This window comes from Pelmatolapia mariae, linkage group LG18 (assembly GCF_036321145.2).
Source record: "Pelmatolapia mariae isolate MD_Pm_ZW linkage group LG18, Pm_UMD_F_2, whole genome shotgun sequence".
In the NCBI taxonomy this organism is placed as follows: domain Eukaryota; kingdom Metazoa; phylum Chordata; class Actinopteri; order Cichliformes; family Cichlidae; genus Pelmatolapia; species Pelmatolapia mariae.
The window spans coordinates 28,858,757-28,871,111 of NC_086243.1; the positions used below are offsets into that span (position 1 = coordinate 28,858,757).

The window sequence follows — 12,355 nt, forward strand, 5'->3', positions numbered from 1 at the left end:
GAAAGCAGGGCTGAAAATGAGATTTTCGACAAACAAACCTCGGCTACAATATAGAACCTGCTGCTTTAGCTTTTAAGTGCCTATTATGTGAAGAAAGCAAGCGGAGAACAGATTTACAACGGTCAACTCTGAAGAGATATTCTAGTCTCGAACAACCAAAGTTGTTACTTCTTCGTGTTAGGTTGTGTCCATCATACTTAACACTGCACGTACCAGGTTGCTGAGATGCGGAAACAGTATCGCAGTATTAGCAAGACATCAGGCGCTGGCTTACAGAGGTGTGGCGACACCATAGTGCAATTATTGACCAGCAAAGGTTGAATGATCTTCTGGTCAGAGTCACTTGGAGAGGATGAGATTGAAAAAGCTGCGCGTCCTCTACAACCATCATTCTAGCGAAGGAAAAGACGCTGATCAGCGAGTGACTTACTCTAGTGACCTCACAGCAGTGTGGTCAATGGAGTCAGCTCGGCCAACAGGCTCGATCCGTCCGTTTTCTTCTTCTCTTGCCGCTTCCTCCTGGAACGAAACAAAAGGAGAAAAGAAAGAAGAATTTGGAGTGAGTGACACTCAAAAAGCACACGAAGACTTGAGTCTGAATCTCTTTTACATAAACAGATTAATCTGAAACATTCAGCTCAGCCACCACATTACAAGTGCGAGGTAGATGAATCCTGTTTTAGTTCAAGGACTGAATGATGTCCATACAACTGTTGGCAACACACACCCATGACTAAATGTCTCCACGATGAAACCGCATACGCAGTTTTCCAGTTTTTCTTGCCAGCCAATGAACTGGTTGACAGTCACTCACATTATCTATGCTTTACAGAAAAATGATGTTGTCAACAGGCTACACAGCATTTTCTGCCACTCCAGTTGGTCCATATGTCACACTGGGCACTCGTGCTCGGCCATGAGTTGGCCAACGTTCACGTCAGTTGAACGCAGTCCAAGAAGCGTATGGTTTCTCACAGACCTCCGAGATGTGCGGCTATGATCCAGCAGGAGGTTTTCAAGACAGATTTCAGAGATCAGGAATGCATAACCGGCATGTCAACGTGTTGAAAATGTGTCCAGTTAGAGAACTGAACCTCCGTTATATCTTCAGGACCTAGTGTCGTTTCCTAGTGGGCACAACAAACAGGATAAGACCACGATCAACGCTGCTCCTCATCCATCTTATTTCCTGCCTTTCTGTTTGCATGCTGACACAAAAACAGTGCCATCCACCACCCAAAAAGTCTTAAATGCAAACCTGATGTGGCCAAGAGGAGCAGACCGGAGGAGGTTTTCCACAGCTATAAAAATACATGCCCTTTACAGCCGTACGCCATCAAAATTACATCGCCTTTGTTCTCTTCTTGTATTAACTGTGGACACTTTGTGCGTGTCAGTTTGGACAGGGAACTTGACATTCATGACACACACGCGTGCACAAACACACACAAGGTGCACTGAGAGGAGAAAAATGAGAAGCAGAGAAAGAAGGTCATTAAAATTTCAGGGCGACACTGGAGAGGAGAGAGGAGCGAGCGGCCGCAGCAGCAGAGGCGCAGGCCTCCCCGGCAACTGGCCTCATCAGTATGAAAATGAGCCTGCTGTTACCGTGGCTGCCGTACGGTTGCCATGACACTTTGGTTGCCTTGAGGACATGGAGCTACAGGGCAGCATACGAGTGTAAGCATGACTGTGAAGAACTTTCGGCTGCTGTCTTTTAATTTCGAAGTCGTCTTCTGCCAGCCCGAAGTGCTGACTGTAACAGTGAAAACAGAAACGTCAACAAATGTGACAAATGCAGTATACGCATTATTTACAAACGGACAAAAACCTGAATTTTCAATGACCCTAGATAGTTAGAAAAGTTACAGGAATTTAGATATTAATTAAATGTCTTTTCATATTTACAGGGATACACACCTGGGACTCTGAGGACTTACATTTCTTTTATTTTACACCTTTTTTTGTTTTGTTTTGGTCTATGCCATCCGGGGACCAGGTTAGGAATAAGTGTTCAAACACTAATGACTAATGCTGAAATCTAATGCGTCTCATACTTGGTGAAATCGTACAATTCTAGGACTCCACCCATTCAAACCACTGAGCACCTCTGATTGAAATTTGGCTCATTTCATCATGCGCACCTCTAAATTTCCCAGTGCATTCCCAGTCTTCTTGCTAATAAAGTGTGGCTGTGTGTTCAAGTTTAACCATGGAGCTTTAAACCAGACAACTTCTGTGCCAAACTGACCCAACTTTAATGTCAGCGCCAATCGCTGCCGATTTGACTAATACATTAAGACAAAACCACACTAGGAGCATAAGCATTGCTTTGCACTGAACTTTGCACCCTGAATTCTTCCCAGGGTTAGTCCATCAGCACCAAGATTTACTTTAACCTCATGAAAAACCTTTGGCCAAACCACCACATACAACTATTTCATCGTGCAGTGGGAAACACTGATGAAAAACACAGCATCTTTTACACCACATGAGCAAAACCACTGTTAACCACATTGCTTTTAGCAAGATTTGGTTTGGTCACAGATCTGGCTACCTGTGACCGTTTTCTATTCTAAATTTGAAGAGATGCATAAATCTTAAACTTTTTGATCCATAGACATTCAGCTTTCTGTTTCATGATTTAGTTTTTCTTTATATCAGCTTTGGCACTCGACTTCCCTGCCACTTACAGCAGTGTTCATCACACATCAGCTCCTTGTTTCAACTTAACGACCGCCGAAAGAGGCTTTTTCTAGCCCTCTAGCAACTGTTCAGAAAATCACCTACCAAAAAAAGTACTGCTTTGCAAAAATTGTAATTGTAATTGAGTATTGTTGTTGAGCTAACTGCAGAACAAAGGTTTCACAACTTCTTCTAACATTATTTCTGAAAAGCCCTGAATCCCCCAAAACAAGGTATTGAAAACATCATCATTAGTTAGTGTAATAACACAAAGTATAAATAACATGTGCTTTTTACATGGAAGCCATTAGCCAGCTAACCTATCCATGCAACATTTATTTAGCATCCAAGTCAACTTTTTATTCATTCCACTGACTCTCTCTGGGTTTTTGTACGAGACATGATATATGCTACACACAGTGCAGAATAATAGTGCAGGACAGTCTTATAATGTCTCATCGCTGTTTTGCCCAATTTGTGTGTGAACAAGCTGTGCTCAAATGCAAAACACACTGCAGTTTACACAGCCACCACCAACATTAATATCATTTATTTATTTAAATGAATGGAACCACTGATCTTCCATCACATATGCATAGATAAACAACAGCAAACATGTTAGACATGCTGTTAGACAATTTTTAATCCATCCATCCCCCTTACAGTAGTGCAGCACTAACAACTTAGACAATTGCATCATAAATGCAATAAAGTTTCAGTGCTATATTTTGCAACTTTTACTGTGGCTGTATCTAATAATATTCAATATTCTCTGCATCATCAAATGAGAAATTTAGTTCAAAAATGGCTCAATGAAGAAGAACATTAAAGTGTTCTGCCTCAGTCTCCTGGATACAGAGATGATAATATAAGCACTATGGGGAACACTATAAAGAAGCCAGCGTGGCTCTTAAAAGAGCTCTCTCTGATCGGTGGAGAGAAGCACCGAATTCCAAGTTTTTACATCATCATAAAGAAGTTATGTAATAATAATATTTTAAAAGAGAAGATTCCTAATGTGTCATTTTGACATTGCAGAAAAACTCTTCTATAAAATGGTGCAAACCTATGATCTAATCATCCACTGAATATTTGCCAAAGCCATGCAGCCTTGTTCATGTGCACATTAGAAAGAAAACACACAAAAACCAGAGCAAGAGAAAAATCCAGCAGGCAGAGAAACAATAGCACCTCAGAGCGCCTAATCCTAATACTATTCAACACTTATCAGGAGATGAGGAAGTGAGGCAGGGGGACATCAGAGGGGGGGAGAGGAGTCGCTATCTGGGGAAGACCAAATGAGATCCACATTCATCACAGCACACGCTGTTTTATTTCATTAGAGGAACAAAATGAGAGACATTTATAAAAGACAAAGTGTGCCGGGAAGAATGTATTAACAGCATCATATTATTCATTCATGGCAACTCCCATGGGCTAATGTGCATAGATGGATTTGCCAGTTGTCGTCAAATAACATCAACACAATAGAAAGTTTACTAGTGAAACATGGATAACACCATCTGCTGATGAACTTTCTGTGAAATGACTGAAAGCTTCAAAAGAGATGAAGGGAAGAGACGTGCAATTAAAAAAAAGCAAGTACTCGCTGTAAAGAAAAAACAAACAAACAAAAAATTGTTTTTCTCAGACAATTTCGGCGACAACTTGATTCGACCAGTTTAATGGAACAAATTTTTTTTACTTCGGCATCCTTTTCAGAAGTCCAGCTGGAGACACTCTGAGAGGCATCGCCACACTTTGCAAACCACACAATCAAGACGTCGCCCATTCCCGTTGCTGGGAGGGGGCCGAGCGAGCAAAGCAAAGGATAGAAGCATTAATAATTCAGGGCCGAGTTGGGGGGTTAATGGCTAGCAGGCAGACAGGCAGGTACGAGGGCCGGCGGCCGATGTGTTTTCCAGCCGAGTCATTGTTTGTTTCCTGGATGTGGAAAAGTAGAGGCAGGCAGGCAGTTTTCAGGCCCGGGGGCTCATTAAAGATTAATAGGAGAATCCATTGGGGCCTGTCCTTTCTATCTCTCAGACTAAATGAAGTGGTCTGCACCTAGTGTGTATGCATGGGAGGGAGACTGAGTGGAGTATTGCTGCACTTTAATGAAGTGTTGCCCACTCCCCTGTCCTGCCACTTTGACCATGCTGTCACTTACGAACTGATGCGAATGCACACACACACACGCACACACACACACACGCAGACAGATAGAGGAGTGAGTGTTATTTGCAGAAACGAGTACAACTTTCTAAAGACGCTGACACAAATCTGCAGAGACCAAATGCAAACATTTTGACGTGGCAGGAATGTTAAATGTGACGGTGAGCGTAAATGTTTAAAATCAGTAACAACCGTAGTTACAGTCATTTGTGGCATCGTACCTGGATCCTTTCATTTCTTTGAAACGCGCATTAAAATTTTAAAATCCCCACCCGTTTAAATATGAATGATTGTGTCTCCGGAGTACGGAAAGTTTTTGATCATTAGGTTTGATGTTAAAGCTGCCCTTCATCGTGACAACCTCTGAGAAAGACTTCACAGGAAGTGCTTTGAACTGGTGCAGTGGTGAGAAGTGCTGATTTGCTTTGTCAAGCTGACTGTTAGCAGTGCCAATTAAGTCAAGTCAAAGTTAAAAAATAAAAAAAAGAATCATACAAAGTGGTGCCTCGCATAAAAATCAATCTTTGCAAAATGCTGCATTTTTAAAATCAGTAAAAATAAACAGCAGGGTTAGGAATAATTAAATGTCTAAAGGCCATCATAGAGCCAAAGTATAAATAAAGCTTTATATGCACACAGGCAGGCTAATCAGACATTCTGTTCTTGGCAATTTATTTTTTAGATTTTAAAAACAGAATAAATAGACTATACCAGGCTGCCTGTGTTCAGTTGCAACCGCTGGTCAACATCCATGACCCGTCAACTTAGGTGCTCTTATATGATTAGCATTACATACTGGCTACTGTGCAGTAAATATGCAGTTTTACACAATAAAATTCAAAATGACACTACTTAAAATCTCAAAAGTGAACGATAAAAATATAAATATATCACAAAATATCGTCAAAATATAGCACCTTTTTATTTTCAGTTTCATTATGATACGAGGTCTTAATCTTTACTTTTAAAAACACTTAAAAATGAATGGTGCTCATTAATATGTGATTTTTTTCCTCCTATTATTTCAGTACTTTTGCATTGGAATTGGATTTCCACTCTGTTTTATTTCAAAATGTCATATATACATGCAGTTATATTGCACAGTCCTATTACTTCAATGAACTTTCATTTTCAAGATAACCAATGCTACATTAAAACACAAGCGCACAAACATTTATCTGTGTTAACTGGTATCTGTGTCCTCTCCAGCAGAACTCCATATGTTCACAACCGGATGAAACACTGAACTAAAGACTATAAATTAGCCTTAACCTTTAACCTCTAACCTGAAAGCCACCACACACCATCTGTGGCTGACAGACAGATGAAAGTTAAAGGTGGACTTCAAATAAAGCTCCAGACCATCTTTGCAGCATTCGGTCTTCCGTGAGCTCAAGACAGCTGCTGTAAGCTTTTAAGTTCTTTTTCCCCTCATGGAAAAATCCTGTAATGTTGGAGATAATGATGTGATAGACTTTAAAACAGAGAAGTGGTTTGTTAGGATTAGCACTTTGCCTAAAATAACTAAAGCAGAGCAACTCGTACACAAGCCGAAAGTGCTTCAATACAATGAGAATCTTTCCTTAAAGACAGACAATAACAACAGGACCACAAAACCACTAATAGTTTCTGGGGCAGTGGCTGTGTGACCCTTTCAGAAAGAAATAAAAACAACAACAAAAAAAAAATCTACTCAATTTCTTGGTGAGTTAGACAACAAATACAGACAGCTTCAGATTTTCACCAGAACATTTACTGAAAGCACTCAAAAGGTTCATTAGAGGCCACCTGAATGGACTCACACATTTCATCACGTCAAGGGATGTAATGATCAAACATGGCTGCACATGACCTTCGATGTCTTATTCATCGACGGCAGAGAGGAGGCAGACATCCAGCTAAGAGGATAAAAATAGCAAATAGTAAAAGAATACTAGCTCATCTCAAGTTCAGCTTTACTAGCTTTAAACATTTGATGCAGGATCAAATAAACCTCGTGTCCCTGATAAGTTTGATATTGCGCTGCACACAGTCCAATCCATCCCGACACAGAGACGTATAATGAATGCTGATGCTTGTCTCCGTGCAAGACCACAATGCATCATTAAAAGCAAGCTTTCAATTACAGATCCCTGCACTAATTCAATTAGTCTCCTTTGAAGACACTTTGATAATGGGATCCAGACGGGCGGACGGCATCGTCAATAACTCGAGGATTTATTGAGCCAAGGGGACGTTATCGGAGTTTATATCATCCTGGCAGCCTGTCGGGGTGTTACACAAGGAGGGGAGAACGCTACGTGTTCATGTGAATTGTGCGGTTTTGCATGAAGGGTATATTGAAAAAAATATAGAAGATTTCAAAAGATAACGTGCGATTTTGAATGTATTTCACTTTCAAGGACTTTACTTTATCTTTAGTCTATGCATCTTTGTGGTGTCACTTCTCTTAAATCCTGGCACAGAGAAGGATTTGAATATTTTTCTCTCTCTTAAATGAGTCCTAAACAATTTGCTGTAAGATTTTCCCGTATTGTGACATGGCTGAACAGTTCCTCCAGTGTAAGGGGAGGAAATGTTCTCTCGTTCTAGTGAGTGGTGCTTGTTAAAAATGGAATAACAATATTTTATTGTGTTGCTGTATTGAATTACAATGAGTGTTAACTTAACTGGTCCTCCTCAACTTTTAAAAGCTTGTTTTGCCTGATCATTTAAACATAATATGAACAAAGACGACCTTAACTTCAATCATTTGAGTTCTTTGGTCTCAGCCCATTTCAGTTGCTTTGGGACCCTTAAACTGGTTTATGGCGTCATGCTATCTGCCCATAGATTAATGTTGCCACTGGGAGGTCACCCAGTGGTTTTTGAAGTCCTGCTTTGAAGCCTCGGTTTAGTGTGTGCATCTTTTTTTTTTTTTTTTTTTACAGCCTGGGTGGAGGGCAAAGTGCATCGATACACTGTATTGGTCTAACATACAGAAAACAGATACCAGCTCATTTCTGCTGAGCAGCATACAAATAAAATCCTGTATGTTCTACTTTTGGTGGATGAAAATAGACTTGGTCAGGCTTTTGTCAGATAATTGCATTAAATGTATCCTATAACACCGACACCACAAACATGGCTGTTTGATCAGTACAGTGACTCTAATTAGCCGAGCAGAAAGCTAGCCGCATGTGTTAGCATCCACCTGTCAGTTACAGCAACCATGACATATATAATGCAAACTTTCTATAGCTAGCACTGTTTTTGTATCAAACTGTAACATGTTTATTTTATTTCTGCTCTTGCGAGTCTACGTGGACCTTCTTGGTTTTGTAGCCAGCCTCATGTGGCCTTTAGAGGAACTGCAGGCTTGTTTTTTTCCACTTTTTCAGCCCCAGTGGTTACTTTTGTTTAACACATTGGTAATCTAATTTATTTGCAAATAAATTGTGATATTTGACTCTGGGGTGCCTTCTCCATTTTAATGTCAAAGGGAGGTAAATGAAGAAATGCTTTTCTTGGTTTGGGGGAATTATCCCTGACCTTAGTCAGGTTTACAGTGTTATCCAACACCATTAGGATGAACTAGACCACATATTGTAAACCAGGCCCCACATTAAAGTTCAGGGTTCAGCGTTAATAAGATGAATTCGGCTGCATTTCTTTGGTCCCGTCCGTTATCTCTGGGTTCTGTGTCTGCAGCGCCAGGCTGGCATGAATAGTTTCCCCCGGCTCAGGATTATTTCGCAGTGACTCAGTCCCAGCCAGCTTTCCTTTGTTGCCAAACATCCCAATCAGTTTGATTGATCTGCGTAGTTCTCTCACCGGCCCCTGTGAAAGCGTTAACTTCTATTCAATAGCAACAATACGTCCATTCACCAGATGTGGGGACATTATCTTCAACCCATCCTTGCACTGCCACAGCTTTACGATGGTAGGACAGTAAGTCCCATCTTCAAACTGTTGGGTTTCAGGCGTAGTTGGACTGGTGGCAGCCGTACTACAGATTCCAGCTCAAAACTAGCAGATGCAGAGACCGTTATTCCTCAAGAAAACTCCTTATGCAGGAAAATTCTGTGCCGAAATTAATCCTCATAACAGGTTACAGTGCCATCACTCCCAATCCACAGTCACCTTCTTTGAACTCATCTCTCTTCCTCTTATTGCCTCTTTCTAAGGGCCTGCTGATACAGCGCACTCCCAAAACACTCTCTTGTGAAGGTCGTTTGCACCGTCTCTGATTGTGACCCCTATCAAAGAGGCTACTTTTCCTTCTTTCAATGCAAAAGGGCATCACCGTGCAAATATAATTCTTTATTTGAACGTAGAGGTCATCCTCATCAACTCTCCATATCTGATGTCTCCCGATGAGCCCGATGAGGAGCGGGTTTGACGGACTAAATGATTTCTCGAGGTCACTCTGCAGAACAGTCACTCTTCTCATTTCTTCTCTATATTTGATGGTTTCAGGTAAAATTATCTTGTGCGTTTTCTTCTGATTTATTTCTTCTCACACGTCTCACAGGGCTGGATTGTAAGCCCTTTATTTAGACCGGTAAATAAAACATTAAAAAGCTCATCCCCTCCTTGATCTTACTTGATCCTCCAGAAGAGTGTGTAAATGTTTATATTTTCCATTTTAATGTGTTCAGCTTTCCTGATGGTAGGATATTTTTCTTCTTTCTCCTGGAAGGAAATCTTCCCATTTTTTTTTTTATAATGTATTTCCCCCTTCCTCCCTCCGCTGCGCTGTGTGCCTCCTGTAACCTCGAGATAGTCATAACATTTTTACAACTTTGCCTCTGTATACCACCACAGTGGATTTCAAATCAAACAATTAAGATGTGATGGAAGTGCAGACTTTTAACTTTAACTCAAAGGGTTGAACAAAAGTATTGTGTTAACTCATTACTGCCAGTCCCTAACAGCTCTAGGTCCCCATGGTTCTGGTGAAAAGCCTTTGCAGAACAGTGGAGACTATGATTTTCTAGGTAAATGTACAAAAATCACACTCCAGAAAAGTTTAGGTGTCTTTGAAGGACAAAAAAAATGCTGACAGCGACAGCACGTCCTTTCCACAGCCCCGGCTCCACACATACAGCACTGTTTCTGCGACACTCCCATGTACCTCATGGAACTACAAGAGGCAGCAGTAATATCGGCGCGCACAAAATGAGACTTCCAGCACTTCCTAAATTACCGCAGAGCCGCTGTAGCAATCCACTTAATTCAACTGCAATTTCTCCGATCCAATTCAATCAAAGTGGCTGGGGTTGGTGGAGGGGTATCAGCGCACCAAAATATGCAATGCAATTTACTCAAACATAATAGACAATGGAGGCCTCATCAGGAATCAAAGCAATTTCAAAACTCACATTTTAGAAGCCGATGTCCCCTAAGAGCTCAGTCAGTCTCGTTTGAAGTAAATTTGTGGGTTGTGTTAAAAACGCTTGTATTGTGAGTCTGACTGAGGACGCGGAGGAGGGCAAAGGGGGGTTTCCCTTTTAAGCCAACTTTATTCCTTTCCCAAAGTTATCAGATGTAGTCTACAGGAAAAATAACTGAATATAAAGGTTACAGAGAGGTGTATCAGTATTCCTCCAGAGAGTGAAGGGGAGATGAAGCGAGTGATGGGACAGAGAAATGAAAAACTACAGAATAAAAGGAACAGTAGATTGAGGGAGTGACTCAAAGGATGACAGAGAGGCAGATAGCGAGACGGACAAAAACGCATTACACGAGGGACAGAGAGCCACGACAAAGCTCGTTCAAAGGATGACAAATGACACTTTGAAAACTCCCAGCTATAAATCTGAGGGGATTCTGAGATCTTCTGACATTTTACACTTTCACACTTTTGGCTGTCAAAACAAAAAAGAAGCTGAAAGTTTGAGGTTCTCCGGATATGTCAATCATTCAAACAGAGTATTTAGAAATACTAAAGGAGAGTCGCACAAGTGAGCTGGAAATACCACCAGGGGGTTAACTATCTAATGTTTGCTGTGGGGGTTATACCTGCCATTGTCACCATCCTGAATGGTGACGCTACATCCATTGATATGAGCCACACAGAGTGGCGGTACGAGAAACAGGAGGAAGAGCGAATGTGTTCGACTTTAAACCATATGCATCCCATATGGAGAGTCGAAATATGTGGCAACTGGAACAGATCAAGCCTACACACATTGCACTTACTTGCATATATAAACTTTGAAGTGCAATTACATTCCATTTAGAGAGCAAATAAAGGGGATGGGGTGCATATGCGTATGTTGCAAAAACATGCTGCATAAAAGTAACGAGGCGCGGTGCCATTACTGAAGTTTTTGCTGTTGCGCGTGTCAGCTTCTAAAGGTTTTAACTCAGGAAGCTAATCAACATGAATGCTCAAAATAATGAGCAGTTCAAACATGTTCAGTTGGACAGAAAAAACACAGACTCAGTGTGCTGAGGAGGGCTGTGTAATTCTTTTAAACTGACCTCCCGGGCTGATTAAGCTGCTGATTGATCTTCTAAAAGTCACGAAAGAACTGTCAACTTCAAATATACCATGATTCTTTGCATAAACAGTACATACCAGCTGATTACACTGAAGCTATCTGAGCAAGCTCTGCACTAATGCAGCATGTTCAAATCTCTGCAAGTACGTTCAATTTCAGACAAATACCCTGACAGAGGAAGGAAGTGGTGAACACGTTTGAAGCAATATTTACTTCCTGGACATTCTAATGGTGTTAGCGCAATGAAACGTCTTTTATGTTGGTAGTTTTCTGAAATTATTCACCTGGAGACAGAACACAGCTGGAGTGGCGAGGGTATGGGGATGTTTTAGAGCATGAAGAGTAGATATCATTTATAACAAAATAATCAAATAATGAACCCAAGTACTTCCTGATGTTACAACATCAACCTTTTAGCTGCCACAGTAACAAAAACCCAAACAGCGTTTTCTTTATAGAGCTTACGTCAAACTTGAAGTATTTTTTCATTTGTGTGCTTTCATCAGAGGTCTTAGAGCTACTGCAGGTCTAATCTTCGTGGTGTATTCGCCATACGCCCTTACAACAGAGGTGACCAGGATGAGCCGTGGCCAGTCACACAGCTTGTTATGTGATGCACCATTTACCAAGATGACACTCCCGATAGAGCCGCTGCAATAGAGCAAAATAACAGGTAAAGCTGACCAAACTACCCCTCTGAGAGGAAGGGAGCTATAGATAATAGTGACAAGAAAAACACACACACACAGCGGTAGAGATGTCAGATTGAAAGCCATTATTCTGACTGACTCAAACTGTAATGGCTGCTGCTGAGAAGAGCGTGTCTATATAAACAAGTCAAGGGGAAAAACAAAATTTCTCTCTATCATCTCCCTCTGGCTTTTTCCTTCCTGCAGCAATGCGTTCTGTACCTTCAACAGAACTTCTGTAACTCTCACAGCACCGTTAATGAGTCAAAAACTTGACTGAACATAGCGCATCAGTCAAAACAATGAAAGTTCAGTATA

The 12,355-nt window shown here is 41.1% G+C and overlaps 1 protein-coding gene across 5 annotated transcripts in view; it reads right to left on the reverse strand.

Annotated features, from left to right (window-relative positions):
* The window catches only part of pard3ab (par-3 family cell polarity regulator alpha, b), a 238,652-nt gene that overhangs the window by 130,300 nt on the left and 95,997 nt on the right, over positions 1 to 12,355 (reverse strand). For all 5 annotated transcript variants that reach the window (XM_063462892.1, XM_063462889.1, XM_063462891.1 and 2 more), the window contains exon 6: positions 431 to 519. In XM_063462892.1, the coding sequence (XP_063318962.1) occupies positions 431 to 519 (89 nt within the window). The remainder of the gene's footprint in view (positions 1 to 430; positions 520 to 12,355) is intronic.